The sequence below is a fragment of the Diabrotica virgifera genome, chromosome 6 (assembly GCF_917563875.1).
Source record: "Diabrotica virgifera virgifera chromosome 6, PGI_DIABVI_V3a".
Classification (NCBI taxonomy): domain Eukaryota; kingdom Metazoa; phylum Arthropoda; class Insecta; order Coleoptera; family Chrysomelidae; genus Diabrotica; species Diabrotica virgifera.
The window spans coordinates 87,092,127-87,119,203 of NC_065448.1; the positions used below are offsets into that span (position 1 = coordinate 87,092,127).

The window sequence follows — 27,077 nt, forward strand, 5'->3', positions numbered from 1 at the left end:
CTTCAAAATCAGACTCAATTTGATCTGGTACTTATTCTGAGCCGAAAAATATTCAGGTTCAGTTATTATTTCACAAAGCACACACTTCAAAACGAACGTATTAATAAACAAGCCAAGCATATACTTCTTAATAATTTGAACTACAAACTAATTTGCAGAGTAGCAGATTCAGACCTATCCAAATAAGTCAAAACAAAAGTCGGTACGCTCTCAATTAGAATTCGAAATAAACACGTTGTGCAATATGATATTCAAACTTCAAACTGTTTGAAGAAGTTTGATTTCAAGTCAAACCCAAAGTCGAAATATCAAAATCAAGTCAAGTCAAACATTTTTACAAAAAAAGTTTGGTTTTCAAGTCAAGTCAAGTTTGTTGAATATAATCAAACTAGTTTGACTTGATGCATCTCTAGGCAAGACGGAAGGCTTAACTTTATAATGTGTAAAAAAATAAAACAACGTAATACAAAACTTTCATTTTAATCATTCTTGAAAGAGACCTTATACAGTTACAAAAGTCAGCCATTAAATATTATTAATAATAAGTAGAATTTTTTTATGAGTAAGTAATTAAAAAATAATGTCAAAATTTCCATCTTGCCCTTACCCTTATTAGAGCAGGATGGAAAGCTTGGTCGGGCAAGATGGAATGTAGAGAAAAACACTACATTTTACAGTTTACACACATAAAACTGCCATCTTCTGTGTCGGTACACAATTCATGTGCCCAACCATTACATACAGGACATTGTACCCAGTCCTCTGTGGGCGGTTCCACATAACGTTCACCACATACACAGAACACATCATTTTCTGAAGACTATTCTAAATGTTGTACAATATTTTTAACTTTTTCTGTTTTTGTCCCTTTTCCTTTACCTTTTCTTTTATTCTCGCAGGTTCCTATTTCCTTGCTTTTATTTTTGCCCAACTATTATCTTCCAACTTGCCCTAGGTTGCAACTTTCCATCTTGCCCATATGCCCCTTTCCAATAATAATATCAATATTTTAAAAATGCTTGATTATTTCTCTTATTTAAATATCAATTCAGATAACCTGTACCTAATAGATACTTTGTATAAATGCATAATAATAATATTACACACCTTGTTTAAATAATCCTATCACAAAAATTCAATAATTGCGTAATATTTAACTGTGAAAATAAGAAGGAAGCGTGTACACCCATTAACTGACCTGAACTGACTGAGCCGTCGTTTGTAAATGGAAGTAGGGATGGAAAAAACCTACCGGTTATAACCTAAAACCGGTTTTTTTCCTTTGCAATAATCGGTTTTTCCGGTTGTTTTTTTGTCCCGGTTATAACCGGATTTTTCTTTTTAAAATAATAACCGGTAAAAAACCGGATAAGTGGAAAAAATACTGAATTTAGAGAACAAATGGGAAAATTTTTTGTCCCCGTGCATAACTGAGAAACTTTAAGCTGACTGAAACCGATTTTACAACACTGATGACTGATTTATATACTGATATGGATGATATCGATTCGAATGTAGTATCGCAAACTAAAGCTCAATGTAAATGTAACTTATTTGGTATTGGGTATGACTAAAAAAACCTAACACCGGTTTTTAGAATAACCGGTTTTTTTGACCGGTTATAACCGCCAGGTTAAACTGTAGGTGAAAAAAACCGGTATAACCGTAAACCGGTGTTTTTGTCAACAACCGCCATCCCTAAATGGAAGAGGTCCGCCTGCATCTGTGTGAGTGTGGATCTGGGCGCTTCATTGCGCAGTTCGAGTTTTATAGGTAATTTCAATCTTGCCCTATCCTTCCATCTTGCCCTCCTGTCCCCTAATTTTTATTAGAGACCTTTTTTCGAATTGTGGATAGACGGCGCTATAATCTAAAAACACGATTGTTAGAAATGGAAAATTAAATTAAAAAATGGAAAGTGCCCACTAAAATGGAAAACTTTACTTTTTTGGTTTTAGGACCTACTCTTTACAACTCAATAGGTCCCCAAAACGCTCGAGTGACTGTACATTTTCCATACTTTGCTCCCCAACCATAACTGTTTAATATATCAAAAAGTTCTACTCCAGAAGTGGGTGCTTCATTTTGTATTAAGGAAATGAACTGCGAAATTAATTGTTTTTTTTTTAAATAACTACGAAAATATAAATCATATAAAAAAACTGACCATTGAAACATTTAGAAAATTTTACAAAAAAATCCTTATACAAATATTTTTCTAAAATTAAATCTATAATTTCTATAACTTTTGATTTATAACGCTAAAGTCACCATTCTCACAAACATTGGCGCACTGTATACTAGAGTTCGGCGAAGTACACGGTTGAGTCATTTTAATATAATTCTTTAACTAATGGATCAAATAAAATTTTACAAATTGGAAATGAAAGAAAAACATTTAAGCTATCTTAAAATAGTAATAAAAAGAAATAAAATGTATGGGCATAAGTACGGTGTGGGTGGAAAATGAGACTTACATCACTTTCGTTTAAAAATGATTTAAAAATGTGTAGCTAATACAATTTACTTATATAACTCTCAAATTTACACACCTTACTTTTTAAACATCTCACTAAATGACGATTCATTCAAAAAAAATCTCAAAAATTTAATTCCAATTATGCGACGTTTTAAAAAATGTAATTTTTGAAAATTTCGTAGTTTTACAGAATTACTACCAATTTAAGAGGGTAATACTCATGTTTGAACAGATATATTACAATTTGATAGGTGTTTTTTTAAAGCTTAAGATGTAGTCTTTGAAATGCACTACATTATTTTACTTTAGACATAAAACAAATACCTTCTTTTTATGAAAATTGAGAAAGATAAAAAAATGTAATACAAAAACTGAAAATATCAGTTAAAAAAAATGTTTGTACAAAATCATCAAAACTTTTTTCTGTACCTATATTTTGTTTGTTCAGCAAGTATGTCTTTCTGTTATGCAGTTTTGATAGTTTATTTTTGATGAACATATTATATACGCACAAATTTAAAATAAAATAAAGTTTAATACGTTTGAGGTCTTTCTTCACTCGAATAAAATTGCATATTTTTTTATTACGATAATTAGTGGCACCCACTTTTACATACATATTTTATGAACAAGTAAAATCAGTGTCAAGTTTAAATAACCAATATACACTTTAATCAGAAAAACAGTGAATGTGACCCCTATAAATTTTGCAATGCTGCGTGGTGCTTGTTTGTAATATATTATCAAAATTTTATACAACTTGGATGCCTATTTATCATATAGTTTCTGGGTGCCTAAATATCAATATTTACTATATACCTACAACTTACCTAAAATACATTTGTCTACAACCGTGTTAAAAATGCAATTTTTAGCACTCCATACGAGCGTTAAAAATGCTACTTTAAGGCACTGGTGCTTTAAAAAAAATTTAAGGCACTGTAGTTCGTATTGACCGTATATGCAATTTTGATGTAATGTCAAAAAAATATAAAATATGAATGTCAGTCAAGTTCAAGTAAAAGTTTTTGTAGATATTGTCCTGTAATTACGTTTGTAGAAACAATATTGTATGATATGCGTGTTAAAAAGTACATTTTTAAGGCACTTATGTGAATTGCAGAACTCGCTTTCGCTCATTCTGCAAACTTTCACATGCGTGCCTTAAACGTGTACTTTTAACACTTACATCATAAATAACTGTTAAAAACAAGCTTAAAAAATAATAATTGTATAAAATAAAATTTTTTTGAGCTTTTATACAGTATGTCTGCGCTACTTGAAACCTATTGATAACTTTTTTGTTATCAGTTTTACGAAAAAAAGTTATTCCTTATAAAATACTTTGCGTCGTATAGAATCTAAGATGCAGTCATCAGATATCATTTTTTTTTTAATTTTATATGAGGTATGTCAAAAAATATGAATTTCGCTCAAAAGTAAAGTACCTACCTTTATATTTCACAATGTCGAAAATTGCTATTAAGAAAAGTTGTTAGAATAGAATAGAATAGAAATATGCTTTATTGTCATAAAAAATTTAACAATTTTATAGACAAAGATTACAAGAATCATAAATAAAAACCATAAATACTACTACATATCTAATTTACTAAAATTATACAAATCGTCAATATAAATAAAACATAATAAAGTGAAATAAAAGTCAGCAACAATCTATTGCAAAATTAAAAAAAAATTGCAAATTGCGTAATCTACCTTAAGAAATTTAATAAGTAATTTAATAAGTTATGCTGCTGCATATGACACTCAAATATAGATTAAGATTCTACTTATACATAAGAATACTGTAATTTCTTAGTTAATGGTTAAGAAACTCTGCTATTGAATAATATGGTCTTTCAGATAAATAGGCTTTTGTCATTTTACGGAACTTTGGGAAAGATGTTGCAGATTTAAGTTGTAAAGGGAGATGGTTGTAAATTTTTTTTTGCACAATATAATATAGATTTCTTTACTAACTCACTGGACGGGATCGGTAAATAGATGTCAAAAGTAGAATTTCTGGTGGAATAGTCATGTCTAGGTCTTGCTGGAAAGACATGTAGATGTTTACGAATTAAGCAAACAGTTTCTAAAATATATAAAGAAGGTAATGTTAGAATCCTGTGATCTTTGAAGTAGCTACTGCAATGTGTTGTTCTTCTGAGGCCAAACAGATATCTTATTGCTATTTTTTGTAATTTAAAAATAACATCGGATTGGGCAGCTGTACCAGAACCCCAAAAAGGCAGACCATATCGAAGATGGGACTCGAACAATGAAGAGTATGTTATTTTGGAAGAGGCTAAATCCATTTCCTTCGAGACAGATCTTATTGCAAAGCAAGCTGAGGATAGTTTCTTGCTTAACACATCGATATGAAGTGACCATTTAAGGTTGCTATCTAAAAAAATACCAAGAAACTTTACAGAATCAACGATACTGATCTGGCTATTATGAAGAGATAAGGGTTGAAGGGTTCCTTTATAGGGTAATACTACTGCTTTATCTACGTCAAAAGAAAGTAAATTAGAATCTGACCAGGATTTTATTGTGAGTAGATCAGAAGTTATAGTAGCATGAAGAGTTGCGATATTTGAGTTGCTCCAAGTGATACTGGTATCATCAGCAAAAAGAAAAACTTTTCCATCGATTTTTAAACTAATGATGTCATTAATAAAGATAAGGAAATGTAGAGGACCCAATACTGAACCTTGTGGTACCCCACATACAACATTTTTGAGACTAGAGTCTGTATCATTTGCTCTAACCAGCTGTTTCCTATTATCCAAGTAAGAATGAAACCAGTTCAAAGAAATACCTCGAATTCCATGGAACTCTAGTTTTTTTATCAAAATGTGATTTACACAATCAAAAGCTTTGGCATAATCACAAAAAACAGTGGCAGTGTGGAGATTATTGTTTAATGCTTGATAAACCTCATGTAGTACAGAAAACATGGCATCGGTGGTACATTTATTATTTAAAAAGCCGAACTGATTTTGTGATAAAATCTTGTTATCAACGAGAAAGGACATGTCGGGCTTTTATGAGTCTTTCAATAATTTTGGACAGTACCAGTAGTAATGCAATAGGTCTATAATTGCAGGCAATCGATTTTTCACCACCTTTATGAAGAGGAATAATGATGGCCGTCTTTAGGCACTCCGGAAATTTACCTTTCTCAAAAGAATCATTAATTAGAGAGATTAGGACTCCCAACACATTAGGGTATTGATTATGTACTATAGAAAGGAACTACAACCTTAACGGGGTTTTATTATTTCATATGGTCAATGAATCTCTATATATGAAAAAACCGCGGAGTGCTACCATTTAAAGGGGTGCGTTTTTGAGAAATGGGTGAATTAGTCCCTGGGCATAGGTTACATTAGGGTGAGTTCTATGCACTTTTGGTACAAACACGTCTATATAAAAATTGTTCCTGGTTAAATTTCCGATCTAAATATAACTTTTTAAAGTCAAAGGTACTTTTTTTTACAAAAATATATTCAAAAGAAAAAGCACAAAGAAACCCAAAAGAAAGAAATTTTGTTTTTTGTCCCATAACTTTTGTCCACGGGGATATAGGTATAGACATTGCTTCACAGAAAAAAAACTTACATATTTTTTCTTTAAAATGATGTTTGGTAGAGGTCATTAGGATTTAAAGTTTTCGAAATATGATTTTTCAAAGTTCGCCACTCACAGCAATTTTGGGTAATTTTCCTTGTTATTTCGCAAATATTGTTCTGTAACTTTTTTCTACGTAACTTTAGGCATATGCAATGGTACATATAAGAGGAATAGAAATCAATTACCTTTAAAATGTTCTACTGTATAAAGTTGTACGACTTCTTTTAAAGAGGTTATCTTTTTCAATACTTTATACTTTTAACGAGTTTTTATATTTTTTACGATTATTTTTTAAATTTCCCATTATAACTTTTTTTTTTCTACATTTAGGTATATATTATTATACAGAGTGTCCCAAAAGTAGTGGAACGGTCGAATATTTCGCGAACTAAACATCGGATCGAAAAACTGAAAAATACGTGTACAATCATTTTCAAAAATCTATCCAATGACACCAAACACCAACCCCCACTACACCCCCTGGAGGTGGGGTGGAGGGTAACTTTAAAATCCCAAATGGAAACCCCTAGTTTTTCTTGCAGATTTGGATTCGTTACGTAAAAGTAAGCAACTTTTATTCAAGACATTTTTTCCAACTGTGGATAGATGGCGCTATAATTGAGAAAAACGATTTATCCTGATACCATAGGTAAATTATAGAAACGGTCTAATATCTCCAGAAATACACTTCCAAATGAGAAACCAGAAAAAAGGTTTTTAATACTTTTCGAAAACCTATCGAATAACACTAAACATGACCCTCCAACCCACCCCCTGGAGGTGGGGTTGGGGGTAACTTTAAAATCTTAAATAGCAACCCCCACTTTTTATTACAGATTCGGATTCATCATGAAAAATTAAGCAACATTTATTCGAAACATTTTTTAGAATTATTGATAGATGGCGCTTTAATTGGAAAAATACGATTTATTAGCGCCATCTATCAGCAATTTTAAAAAATATTTCGAATAAATGTTGCTTAATTTTTCATGACGAATTCGAATCTGCAATAAAAAGTGGGGTTGCTATTTAAGATTTTAAATTTACCCCCCACCCCGTCTCCAGGGGGTGGGTTGGAGGGTCATTTTTGGTGTTTATCGATAGGTTTTTGAAAAATATTAAAAACCTATTTTTTGGTTTCTCATTTGGAAGTGTATTTCTCGAGATATTAGACCGTTAATATAATTTACCTATGGTATCAGGATAAATCGTTTTTCTCAATTATAGCGCCATCTATCCACAGTTCGAAAAAATGTCTTGAATAAAAGTTGCTTACTTTTACGTAACGAATCCAAATCTGCAAGAAAAACTAGGGGTTTCCATTTGAGATTTTAAAGTTACCCCCCACCCCACCTCCAGGGGGTGTAGTGGGGGTTGGTGTTTAGTGTCATTGGATAGATTTTTGAAAATGATTGAACACGTATTTTTTAGTTTTTCTATCCGATGTTTAGTTCGCGAAATATTCGACCGTTCCACTACTTTTGGGACACCCTATATAATAAAAAGAAAGCTTATTCTGTTTACTTTAAAATGGTGTATTATAAAAAATTCTAGGATTATTTTTGAATAAGATATGCTTTTTCAAAATATAATAAGCATACTTGCAACGATTTTTGATTTTAGGATTATTTTTTAAATTCCTCATTATAACTTTTTTATGTGATTGTGTGTTATGATTGAATCTTATTTTTTATAGGTAATACTTTGGATCCAATTGACTCTGCCGGGAAAACTTCAAAATATGGATTAATTCCAATATTTACTGTCAAAGCTCCTGCACCACAAGCTTTGCTTGAAAAAATAGCATGTAAATGTACCAAAGGATGTACAAAAAATGCGGTTGTAGGAAGATAGGAATTAGTTGTTCAATATTCTGCAAAGGGTGCATGTGCAATGGTACTAATTGTGGGAACTCTAAGATAACTGAGGTGTCAGAGGAAGATATTGAAGCTAATGCTAACGAAGAGATGGACTTTGATTTTAAATTTTTTTTTAAATGATAACGTTTAAATGATTTTACCTAATGTTATGTTTTCTAAGACTAATGTTTATGTAATTTTTGTAAAAGAAATAATTTTAAATATTACAGGTAAAAAATATCAAAGAATCACTCGGTTTCAATTACATATTTAAATATAGATGATACACCATTTTAAAGAACAGAAAGTAAGCCCTCTTTATTGAACAATATATATGTATTCATGTACAAGAACAAAGAAATTTCAAAAATAATCGTAAAAAATGTAAAAAATAATATTTTTTTTATATTAGGTATTATATGTATGTATAATATATAATATATGATATAATATTATATTGTATATACTATAATATACAATATAATATATAGTATATAATATATTATATAATAATATTATTTTATTTTTATATTATATTATAAAAAATCTTTAAAAGTATAAAATTTTAGAAAACCATAATCTCTTTAAAAAAAAAGGCGTATAACGTTATACAGCAGACCATTTTAAACGTAATTGATTTCTATTCCTATTACGTGTACCATTGCATATACCTAAAGCTACGTAGAAAAAAGTTACAGAACAATATTTGCGAAATAACAAGGAAAATTGCCCAAAATTGCTGTGAGTGGCGAACTTTGAAAAATCATATTTCGAAAACTATAAATCCTAATTACCTCTACCAAACAACATTTTAAAAAAGAAATATACAGGCTTTTTTTCTGTAAAGCAATGTCTATACCTATATCCTCGTGGACAAAAGTTATGGGACAGAAAACAAAATTTCTTTCTTTTGGGTTTCTTTGTGTTTTTCTTTTGAATATATTTTTGTAAAAAAAAGTATCATTGACTTTAAAAAGTGATATTTAGATAGGAAATTTAACCAGGAACAATTTTTATGTAGATATCTTTGTACCAAAAGTGCATAGAACTCACCCTAACGTAACCTGTGCCCAGGGACTAATTCACCCATTTCTCAAAAACGCACCCCTTTAAACGGTAGCACTCCACGGTTTTTTCATATATAGATGTCCATTGACCATATGAAATAATAAAACCCTGTTAACGTTGTAGTTCCTTTTAGCTATCTTATTTGAATATAATCAATAGCCTACATTGTCTGGGAGATTTGAGAAAATTTTTATGGATAGTCCATCGGTACTACAGTTTTTGGTGTTTGGAATCAACAACTATGTTTCAATATTCAATTACTTCCTTCTAATTGAAATATTGTGAATTATAAAGGTACTCAACTGTTATGCGAAATTCATATTTATTTATTACATACCTTGTATAAAATTGAAAAAGTTTGATAGCTGATGGGTGCCTCTTAGATTTTAGACCAGGTACAGCATTTTAGGGAGAACAACTTTTTCCGTAAAATTGGTAATAAAATAGTTATCATAATTGTAATAAAATGATATTGGGTATCCGTAATTTGAGAAAAATTTATTTTCAATTTTGTATAAAATTGAAAAAGTTTGATAGCTGATGGTTGCCTCTTAGATTTTAGACCAGGTAGAGCATTTTATGGAGAACAACTTTTTTTCGTAAAATTGGTAATAAAATAGTTATCATGATTGGAATAAAATGATATTGGGTATCCGTAATTTGAGAAAAATTAATTTTCAATTTTGTATAAAATTGAAAAAGTTTGATAGCTGATGGTTGCCTCTTAGATTTTAGATCAGGTAGAGCATTTTATGGAGAACAACTGTTTTCGTAAAATTGGTAATAAAATAGTTATCATAATAATTGTAATAAAATGATATTAGGTATCCGTAATCTGAGAAAAATTTATTTTCAATTTTGTATAAAATTGAAAAAGTTTGATAGCTGATGGTTGCCTCTTAGATTTTAGACCAGGTAGAGCATTTTATGGAGAACAACTTTTTTTCGTAAAATTGGTAATAAAATAGTTATCATAATTGTAATAAAATGATATTGGGTATCCGTAATTTGAGAAAAATTTATTTGCAATTTTGTATAAAATTGAAAAAATTTGATAGCTGATGGTTGCCTCTTAGATTTTAGACCAGGTAGAGCATTTTATGGAGAACAACTTTTTTTCGTAAAATTGGTAATAAAATAGTTATCATAATTGTAATAAAATGATATTGGGTATCCGTAATTTGAGAAAAATTTGTAACTTTTTTGTTGTTATTGCATACTAAAACATAGTTTTTAATTCCAGACAACTTTTCATAATTACTATTTTCGATATTCTGAAATATAAAGGTAGGTACTTTACTCTTAACGAAATTCATATTTTTGACATACCTCGTATAAATGGTTATAATATTGATTATTAATTTGATATCTGATGGTTGAGTTTTAAATTTTAGAACATGCAGAGCATTTTATGAAGAATAAATTTTTTTCGTAAAATTGATATTAAAAAATTTCCCATAATATGGTTCCTAGTTACGCAGACATACTGTATAAGAGCTCAACATTTTTGAATTTTCAAATTGTAATACCATATTCGGATTCAGCTTAATCAAAAACAAATTACAAGCCTAATATTGCATCAAAGTAAAATGATGAATTCAACGATATTTTTAAAATTATTTATACAAAACAATTGTTATTTTTTAAACAATTAATAAACAATTAGCAGCTAAATCGGTGAGTAGAACTATTTACCTTAACATGTATGTATATAAACGAACAAAAAAAGTTTTAGAAAAATATAAGCTTATTTGAATTTTTCCGAAACAATGTGTGTTTTCGTTCTCTATTGGCTCCTCTATTTGAATTTTAACGAGTTATTTACTTTAATCTACACGTTTTATAGTCCATGTGGTGAGACCGCTCCCGTCTGGAAAAATTTCTGATTTGGTTTCTTTGTGGATTTTTATTCAAAAATGTCCCCTTTAAACAAATCTGAAGGGTGCCGGGCGGAACTTTTGGGCAGAAATTGTTTAAACAATTTTTTTAAACAAATACAAAAGATCACGTTTTTTTGCTCCGGAACATATATTTTTGAGTTTTGTCGGTGATTCTGAATAAGAGAGGTATCTTGTAAATTTTCTCAAAAATTGATAGTTTTCGAGTTATAGGCGATTTAAAATCTGAAAAATGCGAAAATACGCATTTTCGAGACTTAAAAACTCATATTTAAGTTAGTATTTTTGAGGTTACCAAATACTTAAATTGAAATCTAAATATTCAGCTTCCAGATTCTGAAGAGTGATCGCGTCTAACTTTAATTATTACCGTTGTTTTTTAAATGTTAAATATGCGTGTTTATCCGATTTTTTTGCCGGTGCGGCGCGCTCCGTTTCAAAAATCTCCTATTTTCCTCCGAAAAATATGTTTTCTAGATTCTTTGGGATATTCTAAATAAAATAAGTTTCTTGACATTTTTCTCAAAACTTAATAGTTTTAAATTTATAAGCAATTTAAATCCGAAAATGCGTTTTTTCGAATTTTTAATAGCTTATACCTTAAAAACTATTAAGTTTTGAGAAAAATGTCAAGAAACTTATTTTATTTAGAATGTTCCAAAGAATCTAGAAAAAATATTTTTCGGATGAAAATAGGAGATTTTTGAAATGGAGCGCGCCGCACCGGCAAAAAAATCGGATAAACACGCATATTTAACAAGTCAAAAACAACGGTATAAATTACCCGTGTTGAGCTGCCCCCCCCCCACTTGCAAAAATTAAAAAACAAATAGCCCTGATTTATGAGCTATTTATGAGCTTTCATATTCCGCAAACTAAAAATTTTGAGCTCGTTCCACTGAGCAGAAATTTAATACTTTAGTGGGGGGGGCTGAGTCAGCCCCCCGACTACTTAAAAATAGGAATATTGAATCGGTTTTTGCGGCAGAATTACGAGCTATTTATGAGCTCTTGAAATTATATAGTTTCGATTTTTGAGCTCATCCCCTTCACCCCCAAACAAACCTTTAATTGATTTTACTTAAGAGAAACATGCTGAAAAAAATTAAAATATATCGTATTGCGGATATAATTCCTATAGCTTATATACTCTAAGAATAAACTAATAAATCACGTGCATTTCGATTATTGAGCTACAACCCCTTCGCAAGAAAACCATCCTATCTTCCCGGCTTAAGAGAAAGTTGTACTTAAAATTAATTATTTGGCGACTACATATCATTTAATAATTTATAAGCTCCCAAATTATGCGCATTTAGATCAGTAAATTGCAATTTATTTTGTATAGTGCAGTCACTGAAGGTAAAAATCAACGATTACCTTCAATTTCGGTGAACCTTCATCGATTTTTACGAAAATTGGTCAGTGGTTAAAGGATAGCTCAAGAAACAAAGGTAACATGGTACCACCTTGTGCCTTTACCCTGAGGGTGGATACCGCTCCTTCTCGTGGCTGAAAATTATTTTATAAAAAATAATTGCACAAATCTATAAAAGAACAATTAGAAGCAAAATTTATTATACAGTGCTAGTCAAAAGTCCGTACCCCCCCTCGTATCTTTTGAACGGTTATACCTATAATAGTGAAATTTGGAGGGAAGAAATAAACGGACGTAAGCTTCTTAACTAGTCATGACAGGTGACGTAATAGTGACAGATGACTTTACAGCGCCACTCTGACAGATAATTTTAAATGAGACCTTATAACAAGTGATACATCGTTTGAAAGGTATTGAAAATGCCTATTCAGACATACTAATTTTGTTTAAGTTTAAGCAAATTTTGATGAATAAATGAAATAAATATAAAATTGTACTTTCGCATTTAATTAATAAAAATTCTAAATTCCGCCTATGATTACTTGTCAAAAAGGTTGATGTTGTCGTAAAACTACTAGAGAATTGAAAAACGTCAACTTTTTTGACAAAAAAAAACCATAGGCGGACATTTGAATTTTTATTAATTAAATGCGAATCTACAATATTATATTTATTTAATTTATTCACCAAAATCAAAATCCACTTAAACCCAAAAAAATTAGTATGACTTAATAGGTATTTTGAGTACCTTTCAAACGAGGTATCACTTGCCATAAGGTTCCATTTAAAATTATCGGTCACAGTGGCTCTGTAACGCCATCTGTCACTATTAAGTCACCTGTCATGAATAGTTAAGAAGCTTATGTCCGTTTATTTCATCCCTCCAAATTTCACTATTATAGGTATAACCGTTCAAAAGATAAGAGGGGGGGTACGGACTTTTGACTAGCACTGTATAAAGTTATTGAAATAAGTCAATACTTTTTAAGTTATTAAAGATCAAAGATTTTAATTATTCGTGAAAAAATGCATGTTTTGAAGCGGTTTTTCGTAAATCACTGAAAAACTGTAAGTTTTTACAAAAAAGTTAATAGTAGTTTAATTCGTATAGCTTATATTCTAAGAATAAACTCTTAAATCACGCGCCTTTCGATTATTGAGCTATAACCCCTTCGCAAGAAAACCATCCAATATTCCCGGCTTAAGAGAGAGTTGTACTTAAAATAATTTAAATTAATTATTTGGCGACTACATATCGTTTAATTTTTTTAAGCTCGCAAAATATACGCATCTCAATTATTGAATTGCCATTTTCTTTCTATGGTGCAGTCACTGAAGGTAAAAATCAACTATGACCTTCGATTTCCGTAAAGCTCCATTCATTTTCACTTTGCGCATATTGCGCGGAAAATTGGTGAGCGGATAGAGGATACCTCAAGAAACAAAATTAACGATAACAACTTAGTCGGGGTATACACTATACATTTAATTACCTATAACTTACTTTAAATTTACATTAAAGGCTTTTTCAAGTCAGCAATTTATTATATTTTTATTAGCTTCAATTTTAGTGACGAAAACTTTTTTGTAAAAATTTACACTTTTTGAGTTATTTATAGTCCATTCTTTCACGGTTTTTGCTCTAAATTTTAAAGATCCGCTTGGATTGAAATGACATTTGGCATACGTATAGCTTACATGTCAAAGAAAAAAAGTGATATTGTGCCGATGTGTGCTTTTGCCCTGGGGGTGACTTTCACCCCCTCCTGGGGGTGAAAAAATATATGCCCAAAATAAGTCAGGAAATGGGTAAACTGACTAATTTTAAGTAACTTTTGTTCTATAGAGCTTTGTCGCCTAGTCAACACTTTTCGAGTTATTTGCGAGCGAATATTTCATTTTTCAACAAAATAACCACATTTTTAGACGGTTTTTCGCAAATAACTCAAAAAGTAAGTATTTTGTCGAAAAAAACGTTCTTAGCAAAAATATAGTCTATAAAAAGTAAAAAAAAATGGTGTACGCGTTAGGTCTCTGAATCTCGTAGAACCAGAGTTATAGCCAATGAAAAATAGATTCATATTCACCAAATTTCAAAAAAAATAATTCGACGTGAAATATCAAAAAAATTAAGCACTTTTTGGGGAAAACCCATTATAACTTTTTTAAAGTGTTTAAAAAAAGCTTTATTTCTGTTTCTATAAAAAGTTTCTAACGTTAAATTTAAGCAAGTTACGCTCAAAATAAAGTTGGTCCCTTTTGTTTTGACAAAAAAAAGTGGGGAAGACCGTTCCCTAATTAGCAACTTAAATGAAATTACATAATCGTTACCGCTCCACAAACTATTTTACTTATGTTGTGTTTATATGATCTGTAAGTTTCATCGATTCAAAGTGCTTATTTTTGAAAAAATTTGGTTTCAAAGTAAAATTTTTAAAAATTTTTATTTTGAAAAATATTTTTTTTTTTAAATAACTTAAAATTGTTAGAGCTACCAAAAATCTCGAAAAAGAAAAAAAAGTCAGAATTGCTTTTCTGAATATGTATCATGTATTTTTTTGTTTTTCTTTTAGACAAAATTTAATTAAGATTTGTTGTTTCTAAATTTGCATACATTCGTGATCAGTGACTTCTTTAACCTCTTTTAACTACAGCCCTTTCAATAATAAGGACTTTGAACCGATGAAACTTACAGATCATATAAACAATACATACACGAGTCAAGAAACTTGTGAAGTCCTAACGATTAAGTTCATTTAAGATATTAATTAGGGGGTGATTTTCTAGATTTTTTTACCAACCAAAACAAAAAGGGATTAACTTTATTTTGAGCGTAACTTGTTTACTTTTGATGCTAGAAATTTTTTTATAAAACAAAAATTAACCTTTTTTTAAACACTTTAAATAAGCTGAAATGAGTTTTCCCCGAAATGTGCTTCATTTTTGCTTATTTCACGTTAAAGTATTCCATTTGGAATTTGACGAATATGAATCTATTTTTCAATAGCTCTAACTCTGCTTCTACTAGGTATAGAGACGTAATATATACACCATTTTTTTAAATTTTTTACAGGCTATATTTTTGCTAAAAATGTTTTCTCAACAAAATACTTACTATTTGAGTTATTTGCGAAAAACCGTCTAAAAGCGTGGTTATTTTGTTTAAATAATGAACATATTCACTGGCAAATAACTCGAAAAGTATTTACTTAGTGAAAAAACTCTATAGAACAAAAGTTACTTAAAATTAGTCAGTTTGTCCATTTCCTGGCTTAATTTGGACGAATATTTTTTCACCCCCAAAAGGGGGTGAAAACCACCCCCAGGGCAAAAGCACCTATCGGCACAATATCACTTTTTTCTTTGACTTGTTAGCTATGTGTATGCCAAATTTCATGTCCATCCAAGCGGTATCCTCTAGATATTACCATCTATTTCTTATCTCCATCCCTGCTATCCAATTGGTTATAATTCCTTTTAGGTCGTCGGCCCATCGCAGTAGGGACCTTCACCGGCTTCGCCTGTCTGCGCGTGGTCTCTACCCAAGGAATTTTTCGTCCAACGCTCGTTTTTCATTCCTGCAACAATTCCCGTCCAACCGCATTTTTGTCGATTTTATATCGCCTGACATTTCACACACGCCGACCGCTTATCGGTATCATGAAATATGGCGATTTATTACCGCCATCTATCAACAATTCTAAAAAATGTTTCGAATAAATGTTAATAAAACCTATTGATTTGGTTTTAGTATGATGTTATCATACTAAAACCAAATAAATAAATGGTTTCTTTCTGGGCCCGTTCATGCTCCTTTCCTCTCTCCCTACCGTTAGCTACACCTTATGAGGGTTTGATTTCAAACCCTTGGGGTTCCGGGTAGCCTGCGGGGTCCTTAGGAATTAGTCGCCTAAGTCTGAGCTTGTTTTTAATGATATATCCTCCCTGGATTAATTGAGATATTTTTACACTTCTATATCGCCCCTACTGTGGTTTTTTCTTACATTTACATAAATTCCAACAACTGTCAACTATTTCAATAAATTCAATAACTGAAAAATTTAAATCAACACAAAATGCGTTTCCAAATCCGAGATGTGACCACAAAAGGATTTATTATCGATTTTCATAGTTATTGTTTTTATGTGTAATGTGGTTTGCCTACTTCCATCATGAGCAAACATCACCTGACTGCATTTTAATATACTCTAAACTCATAACTCATAACTATAACATCAAGTTTAATTTTACTCTAATTAATTATTTATCACAGTGGACTGATGGCCGTTACTGTTTTCTATTTTAACAAGCTTTACACCAGTGGCTACACAACTAATAAGTAAATTTTTCAACTTCCTGTGGAAATGGGTGAGTCCCAAAAACAAGAAAAGAAAAAAGCAAATATTTCGCGAAATGAATAACAGATCGAGAAACTAAAAAATGCATACTCAATATTTTTCAAAAATCTATCGAATGACACTAAACACGACTTCCCACGGAGAGGGGTGAGGGGTAAATTTAATATTTCGCGAAATGAAAATCAGATGGAAAAACTGAAAAATACACTTATTCAATATTTTTGAAAAATCTATCAAATGACACCAAACACTACCCCCTTGCGGAGGTGGTTGGGGGGTTAATTTAAAATATTAAATGCGACCCCAATTTTTTATTGCAGATTTGGATTCCTTACGTAAAAATAAGTAACTTTTATTCGAGAAATTTTTTAGATGGCGCTATAATCTAAAAAAACGATTGTTGGAAATGGAAAAGTAAATTAAAAATGGAAAGTCCCCACTAAAATGGAAAACTTTACTTAACTTTTTTTGGTTTTAGAACCTACTCTTCACAACCCATTAGGTCCCCAAAGCGCTCGAGTGACTGCACATTTAGCATATTTTGCTCTCCTACCAAAAGCCACAGATGTCGACAATTGTGTGCGATTTTTTACACTCTTCGCTTTTGCATGCCACCTTGCATAGTCCATGTGGTGAGACCGCTCCCGTCTGGAAAAATTTCTGATTCGGTTTCTTTGTGGATTCCTATTCAAAAATGTCCCCTCTTTAAACAAATCTGAAGGGTGCCGGCCGGAATTTTTGGGCAGAAATTGTTTAAATATTTTTTTTAAACAAATGCGAAAGATCACGTTTTTTAGGTATCCTCTAAATTTTCTCAAAATGTGTTGGTTTTCGAGTTATAGGCGATTTAAAATCTGAAAAATGCGAAAATACGCATTTTCGAGGCTTAAAAACTCATATTTAAATTAATATTTTTGAGGTCGTCAGATATTTAAATTGAAATTTAGACATTCAGCTTCAAGATTCTGAAGAGTGATCGCGTCTAACCTTAATTTAAACCGTTGTTTTGTAATAATTGTTAAATAATTATGCATGTCCATCCGATTTCTTTTACCGGTGCGGCGCGCTCTATTTCGAAAATCTCCTATTTTCCTCCGAAAAATATTTTTTCTAGATTCTTTGAGACATTGTAAATAAAATAAGTTTCTTGACATTTTTCTCAAAAGTTGATAGTTTTAAAGTTATAAGCGATTTAAATTCCAAAAATGAGTTTTTTTTTTCACATTTCGGGTTTTAAATCGCTTATAACTTTAAAACTATTAACTTTTCAAAAAAATTTTAAGAAACCTATTTTATTTAGAATATATCAAGGAATCTAGAAAAAATAACTTTCGGAGGAAAATATGAGATTTCTGAAATAGAGCGTGCCGCACCGCAAAAAAAAATCGGATAAACACGCAAATTTAACAATTAAAAAACAACGGTATAAGTTAAGATTAGACGCGATGCCTCTTCAGAATCTTGAAGCTGAATTTTTATTCTTCAACTAAAGTATCTGGCACCCTCACAGATACTAACTTAAATATTAGTTTTTAAGCCTCGAATATCCGTATTTTCGCATTTTTCAGATTTTAAATCACCTATAACTCGAAAACTATCAATTTTTGAGAAAAATTACAAGATACCTTTCTTGTTTAGAATGATCCAAGAAACCTAAAAACATATATTCCAGACCAAAAAAACATGATCTTTTGTATTTGTTTAAAAAAATTGTTTAAACAATTTCTGCCCAAAAACTCCGCCCAGCAACCTTCGGATTTGTTTAAAGGGGACATTTTTGAATAGAAATCCACAAAGAAACCGAATCAGAAATTTTTTCAGACGGGAGCGGTCTCACCACATGGATTATTATTCGCTCCGTGCGTGACGATGGTGGTGATATACGAAACTATGTCAGCGTCCGTAGCGACGAAATATGACAATTTTGGCGAATTTTTGTAATGTCAGTGTCATTATGTTCGTTCGCGGACCCTGTCGGTGACTTTTAGTCCACGGCAACGCATGCGCACTTTAATTACATATTGTATTTATTTCATGTATTTTCGTTTATTGATAAATATACCAGCATCTGAATCATTAATTAATAGTAAATATACCTTGAATATTTATCTATCAACGGTATTTCACTTATTCCCCGTTAGAGGGCGTTCTAACCATACTACGGTATAAATTATTTTTATTTTGTACCGAGAACTACGGACGTTTTGGTGGAAATTTGTCTTTAAAAAACGTTTAAAAAATTTTTGACCCAGTTTTGGACTTGGCAACATGCATATTTGTTAAAAGGGGACCTTTTTGAATAAGATTGTGCAAAAAAATCGAAATCAGACTATTTTTCCTACAGGATGCGCAGTGGCGTTCTGGACTAAATGCTTTTTCTGGTAATAATAAAATTTTCTTAAAACTACTATTTTGTTTTTACCTCCGTTTAATTTTCTTTGGTGGGATCGGTACTCACCGGAGGAACCGCAGAAGTTCGGATACAATTACCGCCTCTTTGCAAAGACAATTAAGTCTTCCTTGCAAAAAATTTAACAGTCTTATTCTTAAATTTTGTATATTTGGTTTCGAGATATCTCTTTAATTTTTATACAAATAACAGCTAATATTTTTTATACAAATTAAACATACTTAGTTGCTTACTTTTATTATCATTAAGAAATTAGTAAAATGGTAACTAGATTTACTTACAGCGGTGTATCCAAATTTGAAATACAATGAGCAGCTGTAAGGATATATCTATTATTAATTACAGTTCCACCGCACTTAAAATCTGGACCCCTTCCTGTAAAAAATAACAAAATATTAGCAATGTGTTATTCATCAATATAGGGGAGTCAATTTAGATTTTGACTTGGGAGAAACTCAAACAAGATAGAAATTTTTGTAATTTGATTAAGAAATGTTTAATAAACAATATATTTATCAAAAAGTTCTACTCCAGAAGTGGGTGCTTAATTTTTTATTAAACAAATGAACTGCGGAATTAGTTGCTTTTTTAAATAACTCCGAAAATATAAATCTTAGAAAAAAACTGACCATTGAAAAAGTCACCCTTCTCACAAACATTGGCGCACTGTAAACTAGCGTTCGGCGAAGTGCACGATTGAGTTATTTTAATATAATTTTTTAGCTAATAGATCCAATGAAATTTTACAAACTGGACATGAAAGAAGAACAATTAAGCTATTTTTTTGTTTTAATAACGAACTAAAATTTATGGCCATAAGTACGGTGTGGGCGGAAAGTGAGACTTACATGAATTTTGTTTAAAAATGTGTAACTAATACAATTTTACCTACAAAACTCTGAAATTTGCACAACGTACCTTCAAAACATCTTGCTAAACGATGTTTCATAAAAAATAATTCAAAAACTTAATTCAAATTAAACGAGACGTCCCAAAAAATATAAGTTTTGAAAACTTCGTAGTTTTGCAGAATTACTACCACTTTGAGACGGTATTAATCAAGTTTGAATAGATTTATTTCAATTTTATGTGTTTTTTAGAGCTTAGGATGTAGTCTTTAAAATTCACTAAATTATTTTACTTTAGAAATGAAATAAACAATTTCTTTTTGAGAAAATTAAGAAAGATAAAAAAATGTAATACAAAAACCGAAAATTGCCAGCTAAAAAAATGTTTACACAAAGTGATCAAATCTGTTTTCTATAAAACTTACGTAAAATACATTTAATAATACACTTCAACAATAATAAATGTTCAACAAAAAAAAATTGAGCTCTTATACAGTATGTCTGCGTAACTTGTAACCTATTGATAACTTTTTTATTATCAGTGTTACGAAAAAAAGTTATTCTTTATAAGATTGTATCGTACGTAATCTACAATGCAATCACCAGATATCAAAATTTATTAATTTTATACGAGGTATGTAAAAAATATGAATTTCACTCAAGAGAAAGTAATTTATGTTTCACAATATCCAAAATTGTTATTAAGAAAAGTTGTTTGGAATTAAAAACTATGGTTTGATGTTCAATCACATTTTTCTAATTGGAATATTGTGAACTTTAAAGGCACTTAACTGTTAAGCGAAATCCATATTTTTTTATCTACCTCGTATAAAATTGAAAAAGTTTGATATCTTATGATTGTATCTTAGATTTTAGAACTGGTACAGCATATTATAAAGAATAACTTTTTTTTGTAAAATTGATAATAAAATAGTTATGATAATTGTAATAAAATGATGATGGGTATCCGTAATTTGAAAGAAGAGAAAAAATTTATTTTTTTTTTCAATTAGAAGTATGTCATTGTATATTAAAACATAGTCTTTAATTCCAAACAACTTTTCATAAAAACAATTGTTGATGTTCTGGAATATAAAGGTACTTGACTCTTTAAAATTCATATATTTGACATACCTCCTACCAAATTGGTAAAAATTTATATCTGATGGTTGACTTTTAGATTTTAGACTATTTAGAGCATTTTATGAAGAATAACTGTTTTTCGTAAAATTGATAATAAAAAAGTTTCCATATGATTCCTAGCTGCGCAGTCATACTGTATAAGAGTTTCTGTATAAGAATTTTCAAATTGTAATGCCATATTCGGATTCAGCATATTCAAAAACAAAATAGAATCATATTTTATCAAAGTAAAATGATGAATTTAACGAAATTTTTAAAATTATTTATAAAAAAAATTGTTATTGTTTAAACAATTAGTGGCAAATCTGCGAGTAGAACTTTTTACTTTAACATGTACATAAACTAACAAAAATTTTTTTAGAAAAATATAAGCTTGTTTGAATTTTTCCGAAACAATGCATGTTTTCGTTCTATATTGACTCCCCTATTAGTAATCTTTTTATGCAAATACTCACGATCATTTTATGATCATTTAATTATTTTAGCTTTAAAAAACGGCAGAAACCTGTTCGAAAGGAGATGGAAACCAGAAGGATTTACGGAAGTATAAAGCGAAATATCAATGCGTAACGTTATAAACGTCATAATATTGTTGTTATTTTATTTGCAAATAATTATTTTATACTATTTTCGTTAATAAATCATTAATAATAATCTTTTTCTATTTGTTTTTGCTCGGTTTTATTAAAAAAATCAGTTGGCTTCGTCTTTCATTATTTTTTATAGGCAAACCTCCGTATAAAACATCCAATCACTCTGTCATAAGACGGAACATTCTTATTCTATCGTTCTACGGTTCCATGTCCAGATGTCAAGCCCCCACTAACTAACTCTGTCAAGTCAGACCCTCTCCTGAAGATGGATTCACTTTTTATTTTAATTTTTGGAGAGTACTTAAGGCCCCGTCTGGCCTGGTAGCTTCATTTTCCAACAGATGTTCTTAAATTGGGGTAGGTAAGTGTTTAATTATACTGTACGATTTTTTTTTCTAAGCCTATGTTCACAATTTTTTATGTTCATTTCTTCTTATTTAACCTCACTGTTTATACTTTTTATTTTTCATAGCACTTGGTTGGTATTTTATATTATCTTTATAGACCAGTAAGGATCTGTTTTTAGGTGGATGTGAGAGGTGGCATTCAGATTTTTGCGGATAAAGTTAGGTGATAACTTCGTTAATAATAATTGATTTATGCTCCTTCTCAAATATGACCGGAACATTAATAAGAAAAATAAAATATTTAAAATTTCAAAAAATTTCGTTTTTTTTTTCTACTTTTTTGGCTTATAACTTTAAAACGATTCATTTTGGAACAAAGTCGTATAGGAATAAAACAAAGATAATTAAATTTTCTATCAGATGCGATTGGCTAAAAATGTCTTAATTTATTACCCTTGCTGCAAAATAGCAATAAATATAAAATAAGGGGGCAAAACAAGCCGGTCGTTATTCAATGATTTTCCATCACTTAAGTTAGATTTTGAACCTTTCTAATTCGCTTAGAAAATTTTTGTAATGTGCTAAAACCGTACACCAAATTTCATTAAAATTGACTTACTAGATTTTGAATAATAATTTTGCAATCTAAATTTTTTTTAAAAAATTAAAATTTTTGAAAATCTTGCACAACAAAAATTAGACTATACAAAGATTTGTCAATGTTTTTACATATAAAGAAGCACTCCACCTCTCTAATGCACTTTACAGGATTGAAATCGGATTGTTTAAGCAGCCTCAGCAATGCTTTAAAGTTATAAACAATTTTTTGGCTTATAAACAAATTAGTCTTGTGGCCAGGAGGGGGTGCTACGGGCTCCTTTATTTAGATAGACTTACCCAAGATTTTTATGTATTTTTTGACCCGTAGAACACGATTTTTTTGGGTAACAGTTGATCCGGATATCGATAAGATTGTTATAAACAAAGAACTTGAGGAATTACATAACATCGATTTTTCGCAAAATAAAACATTTTTTTGCATTTCTTGGGTAATTCTAAGCAAAAAATGTTCTTACAAGTTTTTTCGCAGGATGCATAGTTTTCGAGATAAACGCAGTGGAACTTTCAAAAATTCGAAAAATTGCAATTTTTGAACGCGAATAACTTTTGATTAAAAAATAAAATAGCAATTCTGCTGACAGCATTTGAAAGTATAAGTCAAATTATACCGGTTTTAATTATTTGCACTGCTAAAAATTAATTTTTTTATTATTAAACAAAGCTATTTGTTTATAAGCCAAAAAATTGTTTATAAGTGTAAAAAAAATTGCTGAGGCCCCTAAATAATCCGATTTTAATTCTGTAAAGTATATTAGATAGGTAGAGCACCTCTTTATGTGTAAAAAAATTAGACAACTTCTAAATGGTCTACTTTTTGTTCAAAAAGATTTTAAAAAATTTGAACTTTTTTAAAAACATTTAGATTGCAAATTTATTATGCAAAATCTATTAGGTCGATTTTAATGAAATTTGGTACGCGGTGTAAGTATGTTACAAAGAATTTCCTGAGTGAATTATTAAGGTTCTAAGTGCCACCAAAGTGGTTAAAAACATTGAATAACAACAGGCGTATTTTGCCCCCTTATTTTGTATTTATTGCTATATTGCAGAAAAGGTAATACGTTAAGACATTTTTGACCAGTCGTGTATCATACAAAATTCAATTATCTTCATTTTATTTCTTTACGACTTTGTTCCAAAACGAATCGTTTTAAAGTTATAAGCAAAGAAAGCAGAAAAAAATCGACGTTTTTCGAAATTTTTAACTATTTTAATTTTTTTATTAATGTTCCGGGCATATTTGAGAAGGAGCATAAGTCAATTATTATTACTGAAGGTGTCACCTAACTTTATCTGCAAAAATCCGAATGCCACCTCTCACTTCCAAAAATAGACGTTTTTTCACAGATCTTTACTGGTCTATTATTCATATACATGTAGGAATCTATAAATATTTAACTACTAATTATTACTACTAATTTTATTTTATCCTTGCCTTTAGAGTAATTTTCTATTATTTCTCGAAGAATGGCAGGGCCTTTGGCTTTTAATTTCTTGGTGTCTTATATACGTTATGTATTCTTGTTTTTTGGAACAAATAAACAAACTATCAAGAACCCTTCACCTTTCGGGAGGACTGCCTGCGCCTGGAGCCTCCAATGTCGCCGGCACCAACAACAAAGAAAATATACTTAGCAAATCCCGAATAGCAAAACAACCAAAACCAAAATTAAATAAACTGTATAATTCCCAACAAAAGAGGAATCATCCGAGATATGACTATTCTAAACAAACTTTATACAGGTAGTGATAATCGAATAGTATGAGTCAAAGTTATAATATATTTAGACCAGGAAAGGAAAAACATCTAATGAGAAAAATGTAATAATACATCCATGAATACAACCCAGTGATGTCAAATAGTACCAAAAAGATATAAAGACCAAATTAAAATCATATACAAATGCTCCTTTTACTCAAAATAATCAAATTAAAAACAAACAAGGTCAAGTAATAGATAACACTATTACCAATAGCACAACTAAATTATTAAGAACGGTTGAGGATTTCTATCAAGAACTATACATATACAATAGTAGACGGACCCCCGAAATAAAGATAAAAAGGCAACTAAAAAAAACCATAATATTACGGTTTTTGTTGTAAATTTTAAAGAACCGCTTATAATCACATGAAAGGCTGACATAGCTAACATGTCAAAGAAAAAAAGTGATATTGTGCTGATGTGTGGTTACGCCCTGGGAATGAGTGTCACCCCTTCTCGTGGGTGAAAAAACATACGTGTAAAATAAGTCCGTAATTAGATAAACTTACTAATTATAAGCAACTTTTGTTCGATGGAGTTTTTCACTAAGTCAATACTTTTCGATTTATTGGTGAGTTAGTATTTCGAGTGAACATGGTCATTTTTCAACAAAAAAAAAACACGTTTATAGACGGTTTTTCGCAGTTAACTCAAAAGGTAAGTATTTTATCGAAAAACGTATTCTTAGCAAAAATATAGCTTATAAAAAGGTGAAAAAAAAAATGGTGAATATGAAGTCTGTGGGCCTAGTAGAGGTGAAGTTGTAGATAAAGAAAAATAGGTTCTCATTCGTCAAATTCCAAATCGAATATTTCAACGTAAAATAACGAAATTTTGGCACCAACAACTAAACGACGTAAACGATAAAATAATTGATTAAAAAAATATATTATATAGTAACACAGCCCTATGGAATTAGTGTTTATAGATTTCTACCAAGCGCAAGCGTTTGACTTGTTTTTTTTTTTGGGATACACATTAGTGATTCAGCCAGTCACAAGATATATATTATAGCCCTAACCAACCTAAATAATCCTAACTACCCTAAGCGAATATTCGAAATAAGTTTGACTCGTTAGAACTAGATAGCGTAATTGAAGCGTTAAATGAAAGTCGCATTGATATCCGCTATTACAGATTAGTGTATAATATTTATAGAAAGGCGACAAACCTAATAAACTTGCACGAAAATACTATTTACACAAAGTGACACACTATCGCCAAAGCTCTTAATAACTGCCCTAGAGATTGCTCCTAAAACCCTTAATTACAGTCATAAAGGGATAAGGGTCCACGGGCAAAGACTGAACCTCTTGAGTTATGAGGATAACATAGTTTTGATAGAGGATAACCTTCGCAAAATCAACACCATGTTTAAAGAATTGGAAAGAGCCTGCAGAGAAATCGATTTAAAAATAAATATTCCTAAAACAAAAAGACATGACGAACATCGAGCTTAGAAAGAAGTTAAGAAAGAATTCGAAAAGACGAAGTAGATCTTGTTGAAAAATATATTACCTTGAGACGAAATTAGAATATTCAAGGACAACCAAGTAGGTGTGTCAAGAAGAATGGTGCATGGATGAGCCACATATGAGGCTCTTTAAAACGTTTTATACGTTTTATAAACGCAAAAATAAGAAGAATAACTATTATTTTAATTTGACAAATAATCCTTTGTTATATTTTTATTTACTATTTTAGTTTGGAATAAACCAATTTTGTGGCTTATTCCCAATTACAATAATAAATTGATATGAAAAAGTATTAACTTGTAACATTAAAATAATATTTCTTCTGCTTTATGCGTTTTATTTACTTAGTAAAAATTTTCATTATTGTGTGCGAACCCTTCTGAGAAAATATTCTGGTATTTTAGCCACACAGGTAGACAGTGCCAGCAAAAAAATCTTTACAAAGTGAATAAAACGCATGAGTCAGCAGAATTATTGGGTGCGTTCGGACGACCATAGCGGCTGGCTGGCAGCAGAAATCGGCTGAGTGGTTGCATCCAGCCGTGATAGGGAAAGCTTAGTAAATCTCTCAGCGGCTGGCTTCCAGCGGTGACGTCTGACAGCTACTGCTGGCTCATCTATCCAGCCGCTGTGGTCGTCCGAACGCACCCATTATTTTAATTTTACAAATTAACACTTTTTCATATAAATTTTCCATTTTAGTTGGTAGTAAGTCATAAAATTAGCTTATTTTGCTCACTATAATAGATAGGGACAGGTAGAGCGCATACTATAGTAGCACCATTTAAAGTTATACATTTTTACTTCTTTTAGTTATTGCTTACAACTAAAGTGAGTAATGCATTTTTAAGTTGTGAAAATGAACCAAAAGAATAGAAAATTTTATAATAATTGCTAGTAAACAAATTGTCCTTACTTGTTCTGTAGCTGAGTAAAGCCATCCAAGGGAATTCATTTAAATCAGCATTCTGTCCGTTTCTAATCCTATCATTTGGATCTAGATAACCACAATCAGACGGTAGTAAATTTAAGTTTCTATGATTAGATACATCTGGTGGGGGTTGTGGCACTTCTGGCACCGAATCATCGTGGATTATGATAGGCTCTTGCGGACAGCAAACGTTAGCCATGCCGTTTGCAAAACTGTAAGAGTAGTAAACCATTAGAACATCGAAATAATAAAAACTAAATAGAGA

At 30.6% G+C, this 27,077-nt stretch overlaps 1 protein-coding gene across 2 annotated transcripts in view; it reads right to left on the bottom strand.

Annotated features, from left to right (window-relative positions):
* The window catches only part of LOC114332093 (phenoloxidase-activating factor 1), a 170,525-nt gene that overhangs the window by 32,587 nt on the left and 110,861 nt on the right, over window positions 1-27,077 (bottom strand). For both annotated transcript variants that reach the window (XM_028281805.1, XM_028281804.2), the window contains 2 exons: window positions 26,798-27,024; window positions 19,371-19,464 (listed from right to left, as the gene is read on the bottom strand). In XM_028281805.1, the coding sequence (XP_028137606.1) occupies window positions 19,371-19,464; window positions 26,798-27,024 (321 nt within the window). The remainder of the gene's footprint in view (window positions 1-19,370; window positions 19,465-26,797; window positions 27,025-27,077) is intronic.